Below are 25752 nucleotides of genomic sequence, written 5' to 3'. Positions count from 1 at the left end.
CTCAGGAGTGCATGACCTCCACAAGGTCAGGTACTGCACCTGTAAAAAGTTCTTTAAAATTAATCCTCCGAGACTGTGTTATTTTTAACGTCCAACGGAGCAATAATAATAATAATTAAAAAAAACTATGCAACTTTGAATGTAAGAAGACAGAAACTGTATGTGGTTCTTTTATCCATTACTCTGACAAAACTAGCTAAATATGCTTACCTTATTTTAGACTGCAAGGAAATGACGAGTGGCTTGGTATGACATTTACAATATAAAAAAAAGAGTAAATATAACATTAAAGTATCAAAAATAAATATAAAAATAAAACTAGTTTCTAATATAGTGGTGGGAGTAAATGTAATGCTTCAATGTGGCGACGCCCCCAAACTGTGATGTGAAAACCTCCTCTGTAATTTCAAGGTGACCCGTCCATCTTAACTCCTGGTTCTTTTCCCATGATCCTCCTGTGTTAGGGGTTGTGGTTGAGACTTTAATCACAAATGAATTTTCACTGCGATCAAATGACACGAGCAGTGACAGCTGATCCTGTGACCGTACCCTGACAGCACCCATACAACATTTAGCATGATGCCGTGTGTGTGAGAAGAAATATAGTTAAACCACCATTAGATCAATCACAATAAATTAAAGCAATGCAGACTGCTGGGGGTTTTTTAATCCATTTTTTGGTTTATTGAGTTGGTCTGTTTATTTCATTGAAGAGCTTATATACACAAATTAGTACAAGAAAAACAAAAAAAAAAGTTATCAAAACTGAGACTTTTAGAAAAAAAAAACATTTGAAAAAGACTTTAACATAAGTGTGCTTCCTGCTAGCCCTTACTCCTCTGGATTTCCCTTTCCACTTTTTGCCTGTCGTTTTCAGAGTAAAAAAAAAAAAGTATGGTTCTGTAATCTCCCATTAAGAATGTATTCCAGACAATTGGTGCAGCATGTTATTAACTACCACAAACATTAATAAAAAGTCTCCCTAGAATTGATTCTGATTTTCGAGTTTCGAAAACCAGAATCAGTTGTACAAAGGATGCCCTGTCGCCCAAGGTTTTCATATTTAAGCTGAAAGAACTGCAAATAACAGATGCACCCATATCTATAGAAGCAAACTGTTGCTATTTTCCGCAGACGTTTTGATTAAAATAATTTATACGTGAATATTCGGCTAAGCATTATAGCTTCCTAGATGATTCCCAAGCAGAAAAAGAAACAGAAAATAATAAGCTTTTACTTTAGTTAACATTCAGTAGATATTTACCACACAGCTTCACATTTCACTCCTCTCTCTTGCTCAAAACTCTTTATTGCAGAACAGAAAAACAGATAGGTGACGATGAAGAAACACAATCTCGGCCGGCCCTGCAACTTTAAGAGTTGCGGTCGAGGCGTCTCAAGGCTCGCAGATCAAAGTCTCCACCACAAACTTGTTCTCGAAGTGACGAATCTTGTGGCAGTTGAGAGCTTCGCGCTTCTGCATACCTGTGAGACGGCACAAAGGTTCTTTGTTATGTCAGGTAAACGGCACTTTGGGTCCTCCACTAAGTTAACGCGGTCGCCTTGGAAACGTATTCCAAGGCCTTCAATTTTCTCCACATCTAATAATTTTTCAAACACAAATTTTAATGTGTTTTCTTTGGATTTTTGACCAGCACAAGTAATGTTAAGTGGAAGGAAAAACTTTGTAGACAGAAACAACAGTGACCTCCGTTTGTATTCAACCCTTTTTCCCGATACCCTTTAATAAAAATGCCACAACTGCCTTCAGAAGTCACGTACTTATTTAATAAGTGTGGAAAAAAAGAAAAAACACACACCAGGAACAGTTCTGCTCAAAGTACAGTCTCTTGCTACAATGGCCTAGTCAAAGGCCAGACATAAATCCAATTGAAAAACGGCAGCAAGATTTGAAAAAAAAATAGTTGTTCATAGATACCGTTTGTCCAATCTGTAAGAGATTGAACTATTTTGAGAAGAAGACAAGAACAAAAAAAAAAAGTTAATTAAAAACAGCTGAATACAAATGTTTTCTGTTTTTATGTTGTAAAATGCGGTGGGAAATGTTATTAGGGGGTAATACATTCAGATTTTATTAATGTTTTAAGTAATTTTCATCTAGAAATGCTTGGCAATTAATTTTTTTGTCCACAACAATCTGGTGCCGTGACCCAGATCTCTCGACTGGACACTCGAGGATGGCGATGTTCACAGTGCTGATTTTTTTTTTCCCCACAACAAAAACGTGTTGAAAACTATCATTTCCTCCCACTTAACAGCTACGTAGGCGTGGCACAAAATCCTAAAAGTTTGAAAACATTCAAGATGTGGAATTCATATTTCATTCATTTACCTGGTAAATGGTTTAGTATTTTGTTGGTATGTGTGTGTTGTTGTGTTATGTGGAGAAGCTACACACCCAGAATTGTGTCTCTGCGCTGCAGCTTGAAGGTTTCTTTGTCGTGGCAGAGGTTGTAGATGAAGTACCCAAGCTGGTCGACGTTCTCAAGGCGCTCCGTCACCATCATCTCCTCGTGGATCAGGTACGACTGGGGCAGGTAGGAGCCAGCCTGGCAGAGGGGGAAAAACATCTCTGTCACAGAGAAATCTTTTTGTTTCAGAATATTTCTTACTTCTTCTGTTTTATTCTGTAGTAGCAAACTAAAGGATGCCAACTGCCACATCAGAGCCGTTGCGGATAGGAAAAACAGGAGGGGCATGGGAGCAGGGGCAAAAAAAACTTCAGAAAAGTTCTAGAAAAAAAATTTGCACATTTCTGAGTATCAGAAGTTTAAGTTTTTCAACCTTTGAAACATACATTTTCAACAAGGGAATTTTGAGATTAATCTAAAAAATTTGAAGGTTTTTCAAGCAAAATTTAGTCTTTTCAAACTTGGAAACTTTCTTGATTTCTTTTTAAAAATTATTTTTCAAACTCAAAAATTTCTGAGATTAGTCTCAAAATGTGTGTTTTTTTTAATTTAAATTAAAATTTGTGTTTAGTTTGAAAAGATTCAAATTTTACTAAAAAAAAAAAATTTAAAACATTTCTAGAAAATGTCTGAGGTTTTTGGCAGAAAATTATCCTCCTTTTTTCTTCTTCTATCTATAATGGCGGTAGCAGGCTGTCGTAGACCACATTTCCTTTAAATTTGCTGTGCATGGAGAACATTATATATTTCCATTACTTTGCTTGAGTGTTGTAAGAATAATGTGACGTATCCATTCCTTTGGACTTGCACATGCTGTCTCAGGCCTTATGTAACATTAAGGGGAGAAAAAATGCTGTGTGAATATCTGTTCCAACACGTTAGGGCGTTTCGAAAACGCTACGATGTCACAAAGAATTAGATAATTTTTCATTCAGAACAACTAACAACAACCACATGTCGAGTTCGCTGAGAGGAAATTAGCCCAGATTTACGTCATAGACGGCTGGCAGGAAAACCTTGTGCTACCTTGACTTTGATGAGCAGATCCAAAAGATCTCTGGGAGGCATGACGATGGAGGTGTTGAGTGGGATGACGTAGCATTTGTTCAGGTTCAGATCCAGGTAAGCGGTCAGCCTCTGGGAGAGGGAAACAAAAAACAAACAAAAAAACGGCACGTTCAGCATTTCTCCATCAAACGTTCTGTTCTCTCCGAGTTGTGAGCTTCCTCACCCTCTGGAAGTCGTGGACAATATCGGCAGGGTCTCCGTCTTCGAAGTCTGGCACGGGCACGTTGATGAACTCCACCTGCTCCCGCTCCAGCACCCTGATCTTCTCTTCCAGCAATCGCTGAAAGTTCTTGTTTGGCATCTGTGGACCACACCGGTACAGGAATCAACACAGTCGCTTTGAAATAAGGCTATTGAAGGCTATAGAAATAAAGTTATTTCTAAAGAAAGAAAAAAAAGAAACTAAATACCTATAGGACATGTGAATAAGCCAATATAGAAAAAATGCAGTTTTCACAAACCTCCTCATCAGCGACCATGTAGTCCTCCTCGTGGTAATTCACACCACAGAAGTAGACCTCATCTTCGGGCTTTGATAAGGGAGAAAAAGAAAACATTTATAGAAACATATTGAGATTTTTGACACATAATCAGAGGATGCGTCTGTACACACTAAGTGTGCTCTCTGTGCAGTCGCTGCAGACATGTCCATCCGTCTAGCGTTCATATCAGGATGAAAATGTCTCTAGTTCTAGTTGCGCTTTTGAAACAGAACAACACATATTTTAAGCTTTGCTGGCGTGCCGTCAACATACTTAATGCATTGTTTACACACTAATGGCGTATAACATTTGGACATTTATTGGACGTGTAAACATCATGTTGATTGTGCGTTGTCGTTTATGGAATGACCTGGCTGTCATTCCATAAACGACCCGGCAACAGTGAGCGAGGCCAATGCGTGATTCAAAGTGCCGACAATGAACCTAGCAGGTCGTTGCTAGGTAACAGAAGAGTGAGTTAGTTGATGACACCCACCTTTCCTAGCTAGCTGTGCAAGGTTGAGTAGCTAAAACTTTCCTTTGCCTACATCCCCCAGAATGTTGTGCGGCTCTGGATTCGAGTTCAGTGAAACTATTGACTATTTTCTATCAATGTTGATCGTGTGTCTATCCCAACAGGTATTGTTGTCATTTCATTGCTCAGTCCTACTGTATGCCCACTTATCCATACGCTGGTGTTTAGCAAGAAAGTCCTGGGTTGGAATCCCGACCTGGATTCTTTCTTCATGGAGTTGGCATGTCGACCCTGTGCCTGCGTGGCATTCTCTTTGGGCACTCGAGCTTCCTCCCATAGACCAAAAACATGACTGCTAATTGTTCTCTCTAAATCGCCCTTAGGGTGTGTTTGTGTGTCTGTGTCGCCCTGCCTCTCGCCCAATGACCGCTGGAAATAGATGCCAGAACCCAGCAAGGATAACCAGGTATATAGACAATGGTTGGATAGATGGTTGTGTCACCAGACCTGTCTTCACACCTAAACTCTATGGAAACCCGTGTGGAGTGAAGAAAGGACACAGTATCTCGCATATTTTTGTTTCCTCACATGAGATACTTCCGCAGTGCTATAGTGACTTGTGTTCACCTCCAGGATGTAGTAGTGGTACAGATAGGCTCCTGCCACCACCACCCCAGACAGCATGAGGGCCAGACCCAGACACATGCACCAGCACCAGGTTCGAGACTGGCGACGGACCAGCAGAGCAGCCTCGGCATCCTGCAGGAGACACAGAAGAGAGATTATCAGGGATTGGTCGATTGCAGCACATCGGGCCTGTTGCTGGCTTCTTCATTAATAACACAATGACTTGTGTTATCAGGTATTGTTTCACCTGAAACAATACCTGATTGTTATCAGGTATTCAGCTGTTATTTAAATAGACAGCTGAAGGGTTCTTTAACATGAACCCTTCAGTTTATCGTCCTCAGTCTAATTCCATGTGTTGTGCTCTAAGCGAAGTCGTGTGTTTATTATTAATTTTATATAGGCCTGTTGCAATAAGCAATAAATAAATTAACCACATAACAAAATAAGAAACTCAATAATTTCCATTTGCATAATTTATTGGTTTTCTCTTCCTACCAAAAACTGGATGACAAAAGTCATCAGTCTGGTGTTTTGGTCTCAACTAAAGACAATTTTGTTGACCCTTTATAATTCTTTTTTTATTATTTGTTGTTTCTGTCATGCTGTTTATTTTGGATATTTAAAATGTCTTCCAGTTCCAGTGCTAAATTCATTGAAATTTAAAGTGTATTGATCTGGTCTCAAAACAACAAAATTACCATCTGTCGCAAAAACTACTGGGACAATTTATTGTCCAGCTACATTTCTTATTATGGTAAGCCTAATTTTACTTTATAAATATAATTCCTAATTGATATTTTTGAACCATCTGAAATAAGGTTTGCTGAATTTATTCATTTTTTACTTGTTTGACCAAGTCAGTCGGTGACACTTTATTTGACAGTGTTATAAACATGACATAACATCTGTTAGGAACATGAAGGAGTCTATGATGTCATGAAGTGTCATTTGGTAAATAATTACACTTTTAATGCTCTAAAGGTTGCATTAAGTTTGCTGTACTGGTGCATATATATATATATATATATATATATATATATATATATATATATATAAACACACGACTTCGTTTTTTTTCTTCTTTTTTTTTAGACAAATGTACTGAATTATAATTATATATATTACAGACATTTGTGTGTAAAAAAAAGAAAAAAAAAACCTTAAGTTTTTTTGTATAGGATTGGTATTTCCTAATACCAAACCTCAGATATTGGTATCAGAAGTAAGAAAAGTGGATTTGTTCTTCTCTAGGTATTACGCTGTTTGAAAGTGTCACTTGAAAAACACCCCAAAAAGGTAAATACCTGGTTGAATTTACTTTTCTTTTTTTTTTTACGTGGACATTTTAAGTCTTTGCCAGCTTTGAGATAGCTGCTGGTCCAGGAACAGAACAGATCAGAGTTTGATCACAAACAGGAAGAGCTCCTGGGAGTCTGGAAACCCTCCAGAGAAAGTCAACCAGAGGCCAGGGTGTGACGGCAGGCCAAAGTGGGTCTTTGTGAGAAAATAAAACATTTTTTTAATTATTATTATCAGATGAAGGTTTCACGTCTCTTTACAGGAACACAAAGGATAGCATGACTCATCACAAAGCTGACCACAAGCAGACACGGAGATTGAGGAAGGGAAAAAAAAAAAAAAGAAACAGTGAAATGAGAAGCAGATGAGTAATGTTTCTCTACCTCACTTTGCAGAATCAAAGCATCAAGCCTGAAAAACAAGCATTTATATCTGTATAAAAGTGTGTAGTACACTCAAAACCACCTAATGTGCCTTAGCCTTGCTTCCTGTTTGCGTGAGCTAAACTATGTCAGGTCTTGCAGTCTTATGTAAACCCCCACCAGAAGAAGAGAAGCGTGAGGAAACAACAGGCTCTTCCAAGAAAAGCCAAAGTCCAAGTCTACAACTTGTAAATAGTAAAAATTCCCCTTTTGATATGACACAACTCGAAAGTAAAACTAAAATTTATCTCTGAGCAGCAGCCGTGTCGTCTGTCACCCAGTGCAGTTCAGGGACACCAACATTTCCTGCTGTTGTTCCCACAGCCTGCGACAGGCGGCACAAAGCAGGAACAGGAAGGATCAAACGGTTTTCAAAGCCAATTTTTGGATTAAATATCTTTTCATTATTTTTAAAGAAAATGTTTCCCAATAGACTGATTATTTTTTCCTTTTAGTTTGCATGCACCACAAATATGGAACTTCCAGAAAATTGCAAAACTGTCGAAACACTGAGTTCCTTTGATCAAGGTTAAAAACCATCCTCCCTTTGATTCATTATAACTGGAATATTAATTAATACATTTGATGTTCTTAACGATTTGATTGCGGTATTTGACAAAATGCATTCTTCTTTGTTTCATAAATGGTGATGTAAATCACTTTGAATGCCCTTGTTGGTGAAATGCTCTACACAAACAGACTTGATTTGACTTCGAGGACACAATGCCATGTTTCTCCTATCAACACAAAGAGTAAAAATATAACAGAAGGCTTTTCTTTCTTTGTTTTATGGAGCCATTGTGTTGCTGTTATCCCAAAAGTATTCATTCAATCTTAAGCATTTCCTATGTTTTCGTATTTAAAAAATCCACAATTGACTGGATTTTATTGGTGAGACCAAAACAAAAGCAGTGCATAATTGTAAAGTGGAACTCAAAGGCATGTTGTTTTAGAAGACTTTTCAATTAATAACGCCGACCAGTATGACGTGCGCCTTTGTGTTTGGAAAGTTTGCAGTCCCGCTGAACCGACGTTGGCACAAAACGCCTCATTCATGAGAAAAAAAAACGCAACTGGACAGTCAGCACTTTCAGACCTTCCCTTCAGGAAATTCAAAAAGAAAAACATTGGCGCTTCCTGGACACCGATCAGAGGAGCAGAGCAACTGTTGAGAAAAAGAGGAACCAAAGAAAAGTTGTTTTGGGGCAAAGAGGGCCTTTGCATAAGATGTGGTCAGATTTGACGGGCTGGAAAGCCGTTAAGGAGGGTCTTGACGTTGAGACTGGAGAAAAAAAAAGGAACTAAACTAAAAAAGAATAAAAAGAGGAACTCGAATGAGAATATCACACAGCTCAGTTCTGAAGTTGCGTTTCTGAACAGGCGGTTTTAGTCAAATGGCTTCCAAATGTTTTCAACAATGAGCCCAACGAGCCCATTCCAAATAGCGTTTATTACAGATACCCAGCCACTCCCGTTCACGCTGCAGAAACAAGTCTGACGAGCCAAAAACTACAAATTTCGTCGAAAAATAAAACGTCCATTTGAGTACTTTTCAGTTTGGCGTTCACTGGTACTACCCTAAACCAGCTGCTGTAAGTTGTTTTTAATCAGGAGGTTCAGTTTTGTGTTTAGGTTTATATGGGCTTGGCAAGTTAAAGATTAAAGGCTGATTTTATTAGAGGGAGCCCACACACACATAGGGAGTGGAGTGGAAAGAAGCGATGCTTACTAAATACTTGAAAACTGTTTTCCATGTGCAAAGTTGATCAAGTTGATCTGATTTTTACCTCCATTTCAATCATTATTTAAGTGAGAGTTGGAAAACAAGCAGGCCTTCCACATGTCGGGAAGTTTCTGCAAGTTGCCTCTGGACGCAAACGCTCCGATTTTCCTGTTTTGCCACCTCTTCATAAAACTTCTCCAACGAGACCCGACAGGCCTTCGGACGAGCGTTTCACAACCGCAACGCACACGCCCTCATTACCACACTCTTCTGTCTGCACATTCAAGTATACTGATGCCTCACGCAGGAGGAACGGTATGTGCAGTCATCTGAAAGTCTTCTTAAAACGAGGCCATGACTGTAGACCGTAGTCTGATCGCCTCGTTTGGGTTATTCAACGTGATCGAAATGACGCATCAGCAAATTAAATAAAAAGAGATGTTCAGAAGAAGAAAAACATCACCATTAAACTATTTTTTTCATAAAGTTGGTCTAACTTGATGGCTTAGGGAGTCTCTAACTGCGTTTCCATTGACACTACAATTGTGCAACTTGGAATTACAAAAACAAATTTGCTTAATGGAAAGGCGCCAAAAATTCACGTTTTTCGCTAAATATTTTGCGGTGGTTTTTGAAATTAGTGTGCTTCGCAAAACTGTGACAGAAACATTTTTTTTGCATCACACAAGTCATGCAATCAACAACCCAGCTGTTACTACTGGCAAAAACCACAAAGAAGACAGGAAGTGGTAGGAGGATGAATGACGGCTTGGCGTGTTTTTAAATGACTTATTGCATTAAACTTATTCACACATGTGCTTTAATTGCGTTTCTTATTTAACAGAGAAACAGCTTTGCCAAATTGTGCTTTTTTTTTGCATTAGCAGAAATATCAACAAAGTCTTGCGTACATGTGTAATGGAAACAGCTTCTATTATGATCAACATTAAGGGACGTTCTGGTCGATACATTTTGTCCCTCATGCTACTAATTTCATCTGTTAAGCAGTTTTTCTACCATAGATTTTGGCTTTACATGCTACAAAAAGATTAAAGTAAGATTATGTAGATAATTAAACTTTGGAGACTAATTACATAAGCAAAAAAAAGCATAAAAATCTAAATAAGAATGAATATAAACACAGATAACCTAAAATATGGGAGGTATGGCATCAGTAATGGGATCAAAACTAAAATAAAAACTAGTAAACATGGTGCACAGGATGTAGAGCATAAGAGACCTGATGTTACAGGCAGACTGTTTCTAGACAAGACATGAAATATATATTTATGCCTCAGTGATTCTACAGAACAGGAAGGAAGGAGACCGTTTAGCTTTTAAAATGGCCGACCTCTGTAGCCTGTCCTATTTGTATCACACACATCTTTGGTAAGGTTATTTGTACACACAGCTCATTCTGAGGAAGCTGAAATGACTTATGAACACGTCACACCGTGATGCAATCAGAAAGACAGAGGTGTAAAGTAGAGATGTGCCGATCAGGTTTTTTCCTGCCCATTCTGATTCCGATCACCGATACTGATCACATAATTATTATTTTTTTAATCATAAGCACTACGTTTAAATTATGTGGAAAAAGGAACCATGAATTCACCTAAATTTAGACAAAAACTGTTAAATAGCTTTTTCCAAGAAAAAAGCCAAACAAAACAGGCATTGTGCAAGTTGTACTGCTATTGGTAATACTATCTTTAACAGACTGTAAACATATGAAGGCTCTGAAGAGGCTAAATAATGTAAAGAGTCAAAATAAAACCTCTCAACATTGCCAAAAGATTCAAGTATAAAACTTAGCATTCAAAGGCAAATACAGGTCTCATTACAATAAACAATCCAGTTACTGAATGAAAACTTTCTGATAGCATGGAGGCTAGCTGACTACTGCTAGTTCTGAGTGGCTGTTTCTGACTGAGCGGAGTAATTATGCAGAACAGGGAGGAGATTGATTATTTTTTCAGAGATTGTCTGTCTCATGTTAGGACAGCGAAAGTTTTAATACATATGTAAAATGTATTTTTTAGGTTAGATGCTGCAGCTTTAAGCAGAGGTTCGGTGTGAGAGTCACTACCAGGTGGAGCAGAAGCGGCGCTCCGTCTGTGAAATATTACTACCTGTAGCACGTAGCAGCGGTTCAACAGCGAGAGCAGAACCTGCGTCTTACATCACAGCTTGAAGACTTAAATAATTTTTCAGGTTGTTTAGCTTTCTGACCGTCATGCTAATCCGGATGAGTGTTTGTAGCTGTGCGCTGCTTTACCTGCTATCTGATCCTCCATATGTCTTTTTTACTGCAGTGAGCCTCAATGTAGCCAAACTCCGTCTAGTATGGCATTGTTTATATGACATATTAGCTTTGTTGTGTTGATGCATTTTGACGTGCTTCAATTTTCCGTTGCAACAAGCAAACGTCCCCATTCACTCAGTGCGTTATAATTCCACATCGCTTAGGATTTGTTGCTGTGCGTTTGTGCAGTGTGAAGGAAAGAGGAGACCAGCTGCACAGGCAGGCTGAGAAATGAGAAGCAGGTGATCAGTTTGTGTGATCGGCAACAAGAGAGCGTGATCGGCGATCACCGATCATACACCTTTTCACAAAAATTGGCCGATTATGATCAGTGGCCGATCGATTGGCACACCTCTAGTGTAAAGTTATAATGTTCACACAGCACACACTGAGATGATCATGTTTGGTACTTCGATACTTTCAGTAATGTCTGGTTGAGCTTGTATTCATCAGAGTGATTGCTATTATTATCAAATTCCTAATTTGGTGGTTTTGAATAGAGCTCTAACGTGATGCATGCGGATAATGAACTACTCTCATTTCCCATTTTAAAATCATTCTGTTCGACTTTGATTATCTAAACAGAGGTTTTAAAAAGAGTTCTTGCAAACACTTCATTTGAACAATAGCTTACAATTATTGGCTGATTTTATTCTTTTTCTTTATTATTGCATTTACAAACTCTGCTACAAGAGAAAAATGAAAGAATTTAGGGCTTCACAAAATGTCGCAAATTATTATTAGCGTTGGCTAATTACTTATAGGTACCATGCATTCAAACTAAGTTTGCCAAAGGTTTGGTGCCACTTATTTAAAGCAACATAAAACATTTTAGAAGGCAAAGAGTTTATAATATGGTCAGAACATCATAAGAATTCTAGTTATTGTAATAGTTAATATTTAAAAATGTTACGACTAACAGTGATTTTAGTTAGTTTGTATTGCAGTTAAAAACAGGAAATTTGAAAATATCACTACATGATTATGTGTTATTGGTTGACATAATGAACGATCCCTAAACACCGACTAGAAAGTCTTAAAAAAGCCAACATAAAAAATAAAGTCTGGAGGGGGTGCAAGTAAAACCTGGTGGGCCGCCAGGCTTTTCATACACTGGGGTAAACTCTGTACATTGAAAATGATATGCAAATAAAATGTTAAATGAGCAGCTCTGTTAATCAATACTCAACAAACTACACTACCTAACCCTCCACCGCCCACACTGATTTCACAGATAAACAGCTTCCTGAACTTTTTCACAATTTACTCCATGTGGGAATAAATTCTAACTTTTACAACTCAAAGTCAACATTGTCATTTCTGTAAGACAATTCTAGATAAAATGAAGTGCCTATTTGAGTGGAGCAGATGGAGGAATGCATGGGCTGACGCATTGGATTCAATGCACCAGCATGAGTTTCTAGTTCCCTGTGTTTTCTTGAAATAAAGAAGTTCTACAACACTCTAAAAAAACCACTAAATGTTAAGAAATGACAAAAGTGTTACTTTTTTTTTCTTTTGCACTGAAGGAGACATCTTACTGTGGCTTGTGAGACAATAAACTAAATTCTGAGCCGTTAGCAAGTCTGCAAACATTGTTATATATAGATAGAACAGTATCGATCTAGAAAACAGTCTGAATCTATTTTAAATCAATAATTAATTAGCATAATAAAAAGGCCAAGAGATACATATGAAATAAACATGAAAAATATGTTTACATTTTTATATTAATTCTACATAATTCCTACTAAAATATAAAAATTCTTTATGTATAAAATGTTTATCTAACAAAAAGTCTAAGGATTTATTTTAAAGGCATGTTTATCTGTTTATCTATCTACGAATAAGACCATATTATATAGAAATAGAGCCAAGTGGCTCCAAGCATTTTTTTCCACTGAGCAAAGGGTTGCGTTTCTGTGGCGACGGCACCGAGTATCGGTGTCCAGAACAGCTTTAATTTCAGTGCACCGACACAAACACATGAAACTCTAAACCCTCAACTCTGCAAGCAGCCAGCAGGTTACGCTGCTACTGAGAAGGACTGGTTAGAGGATTAGTTCAGTACTTTGTTGGTACCAAGAATTTCATAGGAAAATGCTGGAGAAGGTTTGAACACTCCCAAAAAATCAAAGTAGGTCTTCTTGGAAAATTACTAAAATGCAACAAATGCTATTAGCTCTCTTAGCGCGACGGTCAGGAGAGTATGAGGGTTGTGGGGGGTGTCCCGTTGGACTGTCAGTTCCTGAAAACAAACAAGATGAAAAAAAAACAAAACTTTGCGAGTCAGTGAGCCCCCAACCGCTTACAGAGTAAGAAGCTTGAGGGGACCCAAATGACCCCGACTCTTAAGACCACACGTGAGGGTTAGTTAGCTTCACAAATCGCAGTGTGATTAGTTTAAGTGATTTACAAACAGTTAAATCCTCCTCTTCCATAAGAAAACGGCCAGCTTTAAGGAGTCTGGGAGCCGGCATTAAGAAGCAGCGTGGTTATTAGGACGCCATTATGCCCGGCTTATGAAGTCGCGCTAAGAGGCAGCGGTAAAAGAGGGAAGCGGTCGTGTGAACCTGCGCTGTCTGGACCCCAGCGCTGCCAAACTCAGTTCCTGCCTGTCTGCTTAATCCGCCCCTCTCTCACCCTCTTCTTGAGTTTTAGTGGGCTGGCGGCGCTCGGTGGGAGGCAGCCAAAGAGCTCTGTGGCTGAGTCTCTCTCTCTGCTTGATTAAGCTGTAATCCTTCTCAAGCAGTCCACATGCCTGAGATGATAACCAGAGAGCGCACGACTGGAAAACCTCATGTGGAGCCAACAAGATGTTTGGTCAGAAATCCAAACTTGTATCATTATGTGAAGGTGTAGCAGTGGTCAGTGGACCAGAAAGCTCCTCCTGAACGGGAATGAAACGGCTCAGAAGATGAGTTGAGTTTACAGGAAGTGGCACAGGGAAGGAAACTCCACTGCCTACACAAGCAGTTTCATGATGTGGTGAGAAGGCTGACTGTAACACCCGCATAAAACGCAATAACTAACTATTTTTACTAATGATGAGCCTTCTGGCAAACAGCACACCCAGCTAAAACATTCCTTCTTTTTCACATCTTTTACAGGATCTCCACCAAATGGGAATTTGAATTTCGAAGGTCGATACAGAAAAACAGTGCTGAACTGACTTAAAACATTTTTAAACAGACATAAATTTACAGTATCACAAATGTAGCTAGCTTCAGAAGCTCGGTCAAACAGCAACAAAATTTAAATTGTTCAGTCAATGCAATTAGGTCGCAATTAAAACAGGCAATGTAAAATAAACAACAAAGAAACTGAAACTGACAAAAACAACAGATCGACTACCATGGTCAGATAAGTAAAACATAAACTGTAACAAATCTTCTTTCTAATCGTTCACAAAATGATCCATCCATCCATCCATCCATCCATTTTCTTGCACCCTTTTTCCCTCAGTGGGGTCGGGAGCCCACTGAGGGCTCATAGTTTCACAAAATGAAACTATGAATTCTTAATGTTAAATAAATAATACAGCCTGACGCCGCTAAGAGCACAAAGTATAGAATTAGATGGACTAGATCTGCCCTTATGGTTCAGGCACATCGTCTCGATACCCAATCTAGAATTTGTTTCATTATCGGGATCGATACAGATGACGACATGAGATCGGTGCAGCGCTACTGAAAAACCTCTTAACTGATAACCTGTAATATTTGTGTTGCTAAAATGAGCCAAAAACCTAACAACAAACTACAAAGATGCAATGTAGAGGGTTGTGTAGGAGACTGTTGAGATTTTATTGCCTTCGGGAAAATATCATAGTTTCTCAGTCTACAAAAAACTGAAAACAAAGAACAGGAACTGAAAAAGCAATAATTATTCCTGTTGCTGATAATAATGAAATGTATCAAAATTTACAATCCCTTTGGCAATTTCTAACATTTATTTTGATTTTTGTACACAGACTTGAGCAAAAAAAAAAAAACACAGTGGAGACCCAGCAATTATAGTTATAGTAATTATCAAATTTTTATCATGCTAAATATTTAGTTGCTGTTCTGCTTTTGTACAGTAAAACCAGCAAAACAAACTGATGTTAGCTAGTAAATTATCCAGGCTATCTGCCCAGGTAGCTGGTCTACAATCAGCTTCTCACAGGTTTTTAGCTGTTTCTTTAAAAACAATCTGACCTCAACAGGAGTGAGGATAATAACAACAAGTATGGAAAACATCAAGATTTTACGTGTCTTTTTTACATACAACTAGATCAAAACAAACATCTGTCATTGTTTCTAGCAGGGCGATGGGCGAGGCCGGGTTACAATGTGAAGGGTTAGAAAAAGTTCGGAAGAGATCGTGAAATTGCTCAGACACTTAAGTTTTGTTTTTCTACAAAAAAACCCCAAAAAAAACGCAAGCTGGGTTGAAATGGTTGCTGTTTTTTTTAAACTACAGTGTCTTTACTATAGCATTAGCATAGTTGATTAAGATTTTTAAAAACTATGTTTAGTGACTGCGTTTTAAAAAAAAAACAACTAGTTTTTTGGTCGTCCATTGAATGCATCATTTTAGACATGGCGTTACAAACGCAAACTGAAAGAAGTGAAACAACAACCACAGAACAGCAAGTTTTACATGCAGCTGCACTTTGGACTTTACAACGGCACGAGGAAGGCTTTATCAAGACGTTTCGTCCTCGTTACGCTCAGCGGGGAAACCACAGGATCAGCCTCAATTAAAATAAGCTGTTCTAATTTAGACAAAACAATCTGATACACGTCTTTAAAAAAGGGAAACTTTTCTCAAATGTCAACTGCGCTTCACATAAGCTGGCAAAGGTAGAAAAAGGCTTTAAAAGTTTTTTACACAAAGGATTATTTATAGTTTTTAAGCTCTTTTGCTTCCATTAACAATCTATTCATATATTAATAATTGGGGATATGAAAAGTTGGACCAATATCGATATCTGATATTAATATTGCTGTTAAGGCCCACAACAATATTCACCAATATCATATTTCTCTACCATTTTGAAACATTTGGAAAAAACGATCTTATAGATGAACAAGATGAAGATAAAAATCGGTTGTTCATATCGGACAGATACTGATATGTTAAAAACAACTAATATCGGCTAATACCAGTGTTAGTGGCAATATATCGTGCGGCGCTACTTATAATTGTGATTAAATCAGAACTATAATTTTACTGAAGAAAAACAAAACTATAGATTTGACAAATTTTGCAAACTGTTCAACAATATTGGGAAAAATGTTTTTGTGTTTTTGATGTTATTTTCACATAGCTTGCATACACTGACAAGTTTAATTTTCTATCAGCGTATCTTAAGCTGGAACTTAACTGTAGATCTACAAAATACTAGATTTATTTGTGATTTTTTTTTTCATTTGAAAAGTCACATCTTTGATTAGAAACAAAAAAAATTTAAGATTTTTTTTTTTTTTAATTGGGCACTCTCTCAAATACTGTGTTGAGAACTCCATCTGAATGATTTTTGTTTTAGTATCTTAAACAATATTTTATGTGTTGTAGAAAACGTCTGTCAACTCCATTGTGGTCAAAAGTTTTGATTACTCCAAATTTCTATCTTTTTTTTTCTTCTTGCATCTAAACATAATAACTGCAACCATAACACTCTTGTATCCCACATCCAGATTTTAGTGTATTTCCTCAGGAATCCGTGTCGGAAAAGGTGATAATGCTACACCTCCCGACTAAATCACTGCAGCTGCTGCCGTCTAACATGGAGTCGGCTCAGCAGAGACCTTTGCTGCACGGAGCTGGCAGCGCAGCACGCAGAGTGACGTGTGAACCTGTGAGGGGATAAGCTCTGGCGCGCCATCGTGTCAACGTCAAGATAAACCAGCTAGAGATTAATTTAGGCCTGCGACACTTATTGGGAAACATCCTCCAAGTCATTTTCTCTCTCAAACTCTGCTTTTCTACCTACTAAAATAACCAAACTGGAGATAATGGCAGTTCTGTTATAAATCAACACTGGGCATAGATCAAGTTCCGACTGAAAACTCAGCTGCTTATTCATTGGGTAGTTGGGAAAACACAAAGAGCAAAGTCCACTGCCTTCAGAGGGATTTTTAATTGATCTGGGTGAGGGTTAGCTTCCCCCTCTATCTGGGGTTTCCCTACAGTCATCTTCACTCCAAGCAGTCATGATTACAGTGAACTTACAGAGCTTGCTTTGAGATGTTAGAGGCCAAATTAACAGGAAACATGTTAGGGTTGCAAACAAAAAAACACACGTGTTTATTGAAAACTTTAGCTTCACATGTTGATTCAAATACATCTTTAGAAGCTAAATGTAAGGATTTGCTTACAATGTAATAAAGCTTTACAGAAGAAAGCAGGACATGTCTGAAGGGGAAAGCTGCTATCAACAGGTCTAATCCAGAACGCACCCACTAGACAAAAACCTGCACTGTAAGTATGTTCGATCTGAAATCCTCTGGTTAAACTTCTCATGCGTCTGTGAAAGGCTGAACATCACACACACCATAGAGGATGTGTGTTACTAAAGACTGTCCTGAAGGCAACTAGAAACTAAGAGTGCGTTCACACCAGCCCTGTTTGGTCCGCTTCAATCGAACGCTTGTCAGTTCATTTGGGAAGGTGTGAACGCCCAATTGAACTCCAAGAAAGCGAACTAAAATTTTTTAGTTTATGTTCCGTGAAGAAGGAAGCTGCACTTAGCAGCTGTGTTTCCATACAAATGTGCGCAAAACTTTGTCAATATTCAGGTAATGCCAAACAGTACAATTTCACAATTTCAGTGTTTCCATTAAATAAGAAATCACAAGTAATGAGTTTGTTCATGAAATAAGTCATTAAAAAACATGATAGGCCATCATACTCCAACTACTTCCTGTCGCCTTTTCCTTTGTGGTTTCCGCCAGTGAAATTTCAGCCTCAATCGAACTGACTATCAGGTGTGAATACATACCTGATACAGTGTGAAAATACCTATCAGGTGTGAAAACACCCTAAAACAATAGTCCCATATTAAATATTTTACCCAAAGCATTTCTGGTCATTTGTTGAGGTTTTTCAGTTTGTAGAGAAAAGCTAATGAATGAGCGACTACAGTGGAGTTTACCAGGCAGAAAAAGAGAGAAAAATGTTTAAAAATTCACTAGTGAGCGCTGTTTATCCACTCTGAGTCACTCCACACCAGCTCATCAGACAGTTTACACTGTGGTACTCTGGTTACAGGGTTTGACAATCACACTAATCAGTCCAGTCCAGCTCAGCTGGTCACCTGACAGATCCTGCCGCCCATTTTCCAACCCCTAAAATTAGCTGAGAAAGCGATGAAAATGGCCACCTGCGCGCTGCCGCTGGAAACTCAGAGAAAGTGAAAGAGAAAGCCCCCTCTGTTGCACCTGCAAGTTCAGAGGATTCGCGACACAGAAACAAGGTGGAGTTGAGGACGGTTCTGGTTGCAACGCAGGAGGGTTGGGTTCCCACACAGACGACTAAAACGATCATTATTTTCATGGTTTCATTCGAGATGTGAAAGATAACTGACCCGGTGAGAGGATTCATTTTAATACTTCAGTATTAAAATGGAGCGGCGTGCGTAGTTAAACCAGCGGAGCGGCTTCCTGAGCCGCGGGAACTATTTCCATTCAGGTAAAGTTGGATGTCAGTACACCCGCGCTGAAAGGCGATGATTGTCTCCATGTGGGAGACACAAAGCCGCCGTTTCCACAGAAATCAACCTGCAGCATGTTTTTAGCTGCAGCAGCTTTCGTCATCGTCAGTCCTACTAATTTTCACCACTAAAGGAGTGACTCATTACTAGGCAATAGCACCTTCGCTACTGAGGGAACAAGAAGCAAATTCAATTTTTTTTATCAAATTCTGCAGATTTGTGATGATAAACGTGTTGATTATTTCCATATTTAGAAGTATTTATTAAGATACAGAGAGAAGTGACGGTAAAAAGTATTGTTAGTCATTTTTATTGCACCACTAGCTCCATTTATTTATACTGCTCAAAAAAATAAAGGGAACACTTAAACAACACAATATCAAACTTCTGTGAAATCAAACTGTCCACTTAGGAAGCAACACTGATTGACGATCAATTTCACCTGCTGTTGTGCAAATGGAATAGACAACAGATGGAAATTATTGGCAATTATATTTCATTCATTCAGATCTAGGATGTGTTATTTGAGTGTTCCCTTTATTTTTTTGAGCAGTGTATTTAATATTGCCATTGCTGCGTTCATGAAACAAGTAGTGGAGATAAACAGTAAAAGTTAACAAGAAGTTTGATATAAATATTGTTATGTAGAGTTTATCATTGTCCCAATAAAATAAAATTCATCCACATTTCACATATGAACGGTCCCAATAATTTCCCACCCGTTATTCAAGGCTATATTACAGATTAAAATCTAGAGCTTCTGGCTGTATTGGAAAGACAAAAATTACAAAGAGAGACCGTAATCTGTAAATCTAAATAATAAACTGCTTTTTAACATCAAGGGTATAATTTCTTTACTCTTAAAGAAAATGATTATAGAGAGGTACTCATTTATGTGAACTAACTGGCACAGTTCTAATGCCATCTTGTTTTGAGAATTAGATATTATATTAAAGTGTGTTTTAACTAAATAATTAACCGGGATCAGGGCGGCACAATATTTAAAATTATTCTCTATCATAAAATGTACCGAAAACAACAAGCATATGGAAAGAAACTGTCTGGACGGTTACATATGTAATGTTAGCTTGGTACTTGCATATTTAGCTATCAGGTTCTATGCCAGTCATATATCTAGTAACTCTTGCTGCCTAAGTGGTAGAAAGGATGTAGGAGAGGAAGGAGAGGAGCAACTTTGTTGAGAGAAAATATTTTAGATGGAAATCTAAATTTTCCCCTCGGTAGTTTGATACACGTCTGACCTGAGAGTTCATGTTCCGTATGATTGTTCCAAAAACAAACAGAGACATCATAACTGATATTGTTAAAGGTTTCAGTTGTGTGCCTGGATAATTAACATAGCTTGCAGTTAATTTACAAAATGAAACTTTATCAGTCCTTGTGTTATTTTGCCATTTTCAATATATTAACTTGAAAATGGTCTCAAAACGACAATATCATCATTTATCTCAATAAGAACTGGGACGATTTATCGTCCAGAAAAATGTCTTATTGTGACAGGTCTAATTAACGCTGTCTACTTGTGTATTTAGCTCCAAGTCTTATAGTTGCTGCTACATACACCAACATCATCCAGCCCTAAACATGACCCAGAAATTCCTGCATTAATGTGTGTGTGGAGGTTCTTCTGCTGGGGGATCATTGCTGCCTTTTCATTACTGCTGGGAAACACCTAACATGATGGAACACGTTCTGATTCTTTGGAGCTGTTACATGTTCAAAGTTTGTGACTGAGTCGGTCGACTAATTAGCTCCTCTAAGTATCTGGCTATGTGGGAAGTGAAACCTGACAGAAGCACGGTCATATTTACTCTAAACTCCCTGTTTGTTCAGGAGCTTAAAGAAACTTTTTTTTCATTCTAAGTAGCAGTTAAAGACTTAAAATCATAATGTATCCCTACAATTAACAAAACCGTTTCAAATAAACGGTCAACAAAAAAAAGAGTTCACACATCGAGGGCCTGATTTACCCTGGATGTGTAAATCACATCCAGGGCACCTAATGGGCTGGAAACCATTTGGTGCCCTGTTCACTAAAAAAACACACAAAAAAACATTATTTTTGCTAATGCAAATTACAAGGGCTGTCACAATAAGCAATAAATCATTTAATTGTTTAATAAATTTAAATGAGCACAATCTTTTCTATTTGCACAATTTATCATTTTTCTCTTCCTCTTTCTACCCAAAACTGGATGGGAAAAGTCTTCAGTATGGTGCCTTGGTCTCAACTAGACCTTTTGTTGTTAAGGACAATTTGGTCTTCAGAGACGTCATAATTCATTTTACTTTCTGTTGTTTTGTTTATTTATTCTGGATATTTAAAATGTCTTACACTTCCTGGGTTAAATATTAATTAGAATTTAAAGTTTATTGATCTTTCAGAATGTATTCTTGCATTTTTATACCATTACCATTATATAATTTGAAAACAGTCTCAAAACAACATTATCGTTTATTGCGATAATTTCTGGGACAATTTATCGGCCAGAAAGATTTGTTATTGTAGAAGGCCGACAAGTTACACTACATTAATAGATAAAACTACACACAACTGGATTTGAACCGATGATACCAGCTGATGGTGGAAGGTTTACTACGTCTCTTAGCTCCATGTTGTCTGCCTCCTAGCCCCCAAAATATATTATAGCTTCAACATTTTAAAACACTTGAGTACCTTTTATATTCATAAAAATATCCCAAGATATTTTTACAACTCTCCCGATATGGACGTGTGACTCCATGAAGTATAATGTCTACAAAATATGCATTCATTTAAAAAAAATAAAAAAATTTGCGGGCCATCCCCAAAAATTGGGGCCCTGAGCTACTGCCCCTTTTTAAAAGTTTGGCTCAGCACAGATATCAGTCACTTTATATCACATTAATACTGACATCATATCCTTAAAAACAGTCCACTGCATTTGGATTTGGATTAGGCTGATAACAAGAAGCTACACATTTCCGATCCAGGCTTTTCTTTTTATGTTATCCAGTTCAATGTGAAACAATCCAAACCAAGTCCAGAACCTGCTGTGTTAGCAACGCACTCCGTTCCCTAAACCAGGAAACATTAAACTTGTCGAGATAAGGGTTACACAGAACGAGATCGAAAACGAATTCCACGTTGTTGAAACCTAGATTAGAAAAACGCCTTCATACAGTGCAGAATGTGTCGTCTCTCACACTTTATCTCCGACTTGTACCAAACGCACACATTCGATTTTGCAATCGAGCAAACAGTTTATCTGCACAGAGCTGAGACTGCTCTCGCTCTCGCTCTCTCTCTGTCTCTCTCTCTCTCGACTTGCACGCAACGAGCTAAAACTTCCTCTGCTTGAATAAGAAAAAAACAACAACTTTGTTTCACAACAGGGTGGAAACTTGGCTGAGAAAAAGCGATTGTGATGAACTTTACCCCTGCAGATTTAACACAAATCAGCAGAACCTGCTCTGCTCTGAAAGGTTGAATCATTTCTCTTTTGCAAGCGTTACATCACAAAGGCGTTCCTCGCTGTGTTTTTTGGAAGGTGAAATGCACGAATCTGAGAAAAAATAAATAAATAAACACCTCGGGAGAAACTGTCACACTCGGGAGCTGCACTCACATGTGAATGTGATCAGCCCACTAGAGGAAACCGTCCAGAACTCACAACACAGGTTTTACTGCTGACACGCTCACGTTTTTCCGTCAGCTGTAGAAAGGAAAGCGTTCACTTCTCAAACTGTCAGGAGATTAGATAGCCCAACAAAACACAGAGTGAGATGTCCAAGAGAGTGAGTGTTCATGTGATGACAGGGACTTCCTCTGTTTATCCGTTTGCTTTTATAGTGCTGACATGGTTAAGATAGCAAAGCAGGCCCAATACATAAGAACTCAAATACCTAAATTATTTGTCCTATTCATTCAAAACATCAAACTAAGGAACTCCTACTATTTTGGGGTCTGTAGACACATCAACCCACTTGGATGGCCTTTGTTCAGAAAAGGGTTAAGGACACATGCTACTGGTGTTCCGATTGTTAAATAATAATTTTAAAAAACTAGTTTTAAAAGCTTTCCAACAATATAGTTATAAGTTCAATCTCTTTTAACAATGTGCTTAGTAGAAGCACCTAAATCTAATTCTCCTCAAGTCTCCATGAAACCCTGCAACAGAGCTGTTAGGATAAAGCAGAACTAAAAAAAAAAGTAGGTTTTTAAGAGGAGTGATTACATTAAAAATGACAATATTTCTATTTAAAATGAACTCAATAAAGAGTGTTGCAGATTTCTAGTTTTAAATCGCTGTAAATTATTTGTTCAACACGGTTTTTGTGAAATAAGGTCACTCCGCAATTTACAATACGTCAGTATCGCGATATTAAACCAAATTACACACATAAATACCCAAACCTACTTGGTAAGATGGGTGAAACTAATTCCTTACTGTTATATTTGTTCGTTTTATGATTTATGTTTTTAAAAACAACAGTTATAAGCGTTATTTAAGAATCGATTCCCAAACAGATCTAGAGGAAAAAGAAACTCAACTGCGCTCGTGCCGCGGTCTCAAACTGACAAGAATCCAACTAAAGCCCGACGTATATTTCACCCATAGAGATTATTACAACAGTATTTCAGTTTTGCAACAAATTCGGCTACCTAAAGAGTGGGGAGCGAAACAAAATGGAGCGAAAACTTACAACTATATAAAATGTGCCTTTAATGACTGTTGGTGTTTAAGTCCAATAAAACACTAAAAGCCAAATTAGGAAGTAACGTCCGCCGAGTTCCGAATTTTTAAACGTTTTTAATGTCATGCAAAATACGAAATTTTTTTAAAACACGGCAAGTTACACATTAACATAGACTAGTTCGGAATGCTTTGGACTACCGCCAATAGGCTAAAAACAGCTTAGTTTTCGCTCTCTCCGTTCTGCTCCCCCCGTTCAGCTTAAAAAGCCATTTTCAACCTCACCGTTTCGTCCTCGGGGATCAGAGTTTCAGCATCTTTCTTCACGTCTTTCTGTGCCAAAGCGGTATTAAACGACACTTTCACCATCCTGAAATCGTCGGCGGCAGATTCCCAGAGGCGAAAAACAACAAAGAAAATGGTTGAAAGGACAAAAAGATATCAGAAGTTGCTCCGAAGTGAAGTTGTTGCACTTCCTATTCGGCCAAGTCTGGTATGTTGTGAAAACAAAGCCGCGGAGGTCATCAAGGTAGCCAACGGAGCTACTGCGCAACTTCCGCTAGGCTTTCCAAAATAAAACGAGTTGTGGTGATCGTTATTCTTTTTTTCTTTTTTTTTTAATACTGTTGAGTTAAAACTAAAAGAACAAAATACAGTTGAAGATTTTTAAATTAAAGTTTGCTGGAAGACAACTGATGGTACACTAACAAAAAAGTATAGAAAATTGTAAACATAATCTGAACAAAAACAGAAAACCTAAAGTTAAAGGGAAAAATATATGCCTATAACGTATAATTTCCAGCTTAGTTTTTTTGTTGTTTTTTTTTTGGAAAACATAAGCTGCGAAGTAGGTTAATTTAAAACAGAGATTAATTAACTCTGGCAATTAAAAATGTGAAAGAATTATTTAGAAAAAAATACATATATTTATCCGCCAGTTATTTAATAGAATCTACTTTTATGTCAAGCTGCCAACAGTGAGAAACTTCAACTGAATTACAAAGGTTGGAAAAAAGCAGTTTTGTTCCAATATTAGCATATTGATGTTTTTTCTGTCAGCTTTAATGTTTTAGTTTCATTCGTGTTCATGTCTAAATACAGTATTATTATATAAAGTGCAACGTGAATTTATTGACTCAGACAATGTCTTGTTCTTACTGGGTGGATGTATGTCATTTTTCTTTCTTTTTTTAAAAAGGAAATGATATGCATTTTTTTAAATGTACTGAAATTAATAATAATAATAATAATAATAATAATAATAATAATAATAATAATGGCAGTGTAATCCAATAAATATTTGAGGATTGATATGAGGCTTTAATTGCTTTTAATTTCAAAATGCCAATATATTTTTGTATAAAACTGAAATATACCGAGGACATGCTTGACGAATAGCAACATTTGAAACCATCGTGATAAAAACTATTGGTTTACGCATATAATAAAATTGAGCCGTAGACCGATTTCTCACAAAGTTTTGTTTCTCACAAAGTTTGTTCTTCTGGCTGTTTTTTTAAAATGTATTTATTTGTTTTTTTTATTATTTCATCTGTGCTTTTATTTATACAAACCGGAAACCCCATGCTTGTCGAAATACGAGCTTTATTTGATCTGTTGTGGAGCACAAACACAACTTCACAGACGAGACGGGTCTCGTCGGCGGTCCGTACTGCGCATGCGGGTTAGTTGGGCCCTTTGGGTTCAATTGAGGATTTACATCAGCTGCAAGTTTGCGGTATGTCTACTGGGACTATCACGATATTATGTTTGAAAGTTAACCTGCAATTTGGAGACAAGCATCGCCTCGCAGCCACTCATTCCTCTTTTAGGTCTCACAAAAATAAACTTTGCTTTCACTTTTCCAGCGAGCCTTCCGCCATAAATCACCCCAAACGCTCATCCATACACACTGCCTGCTGCTCTGGGTGCGCAATTAGCTTCACTTTTATTTTATTTTACTACTTTTTTGTTTCATTTACATGCTTAAGAATTAGGTAAACATGCAATTGTAGCCCGGGAAATACTTAGCCTCACAGGACACAATAACTGGGGTTCTTAATGTGCAGTATATTTTATTATCAGTTGGAACAGACTGAACAAAGCTGTCTTGTTCCTTACTATTGTTCAAAAATCAGAACATAGGTGCACCAAAACATTTGGTAAATATTCATGAAATGTGGCAGATCTCAAAAGAAAATACAATATGTAAAAGAAAAGAAATAAAAATACGGCAGTGGCCTCTGGCTGCACAAACCAAATACAGAGAGCTGCATTACGCCACACTGATTTAGAGCGCATGGAGTTGTGATATGACTTATTTTATCAACACTTACGTTCGACAGTAATGTCTCAGTTCACTCTTAATGCTGGAGAACACCGATGATCGGACATCTTAGTTTCACGTGCAGTAAATGGCCGCCCTGCACCGCACAGACAGGCTCCCTGAACCATCCGTTTCAGAAATACACCCTCTTATTAAAATACTGACTGCTTATCACATAAATGAGAACATTTTGA

At 37.7% G+C, this 25752-nt stretch overlaps 1 protein-coding gene across 2 annotated transcripts; it reads right to left on the bottom strand.

Annotated features, from left to right (window-relative positions):
* Window positions 1-1291: 1291 nt before the first annotated feature.
* Window positions 1292-23769, bottom strand: LOC103460192 (integral membrane protein 2B). 2 transcript variants are annotated; one of them, XM_008402262.3, is made up of 7 exons: window positions 23518-23769; window positions 5046-5216; window positions 3962-4030; window positions 3664-3801; window positions 3459-3569; window positions 2420-2570; window positions 1292-1485 (listed from the first exon to the last, which is right to left on the bottom strand). In XM_008402262.3, the coding sequence occupies exons 1-7, from the start codon at window positions 23599-23601 to the stop codon at window positions 1397-1399; spliced, it is 813 nt and encodes a 270-aa protein (XP_008400484.1). In that variant the 5' UTR covers window positions 23602-23769; the 3' UTR covers window positions 1292-1396. The 2 variants fall into 2 exon arrangements, with proteins under 2 accessions (XP_008400484.1, XP_008400485.1); XM_008402263.3 differs by having other exon boundaries at window positions 5085-5216; window positions 23518-23767.
* Between the last annotated feature and the right edge of the window lie 1983 nt (window positions 23770-25752).

This window comes from Poecilia reticulata, chromosome 2 (genome assembly GCF_904066995.2).
Source record: "Poecilia reticulata chromosome 2, P_reticulata-male-v2, whole genome shotgun sequence".
NCBI classification, from domain to species: Eukaryota; Metazoa; Chordata; class Actinopteri; order Cyprinodontiformes; family Poeciliidae; genus Poecilia; species Poecilia reticulata.
Note: the sequence above shows the minus strand (reverse complement) of the source record. Positions and strands in the feature narration are given on the sequence as shown.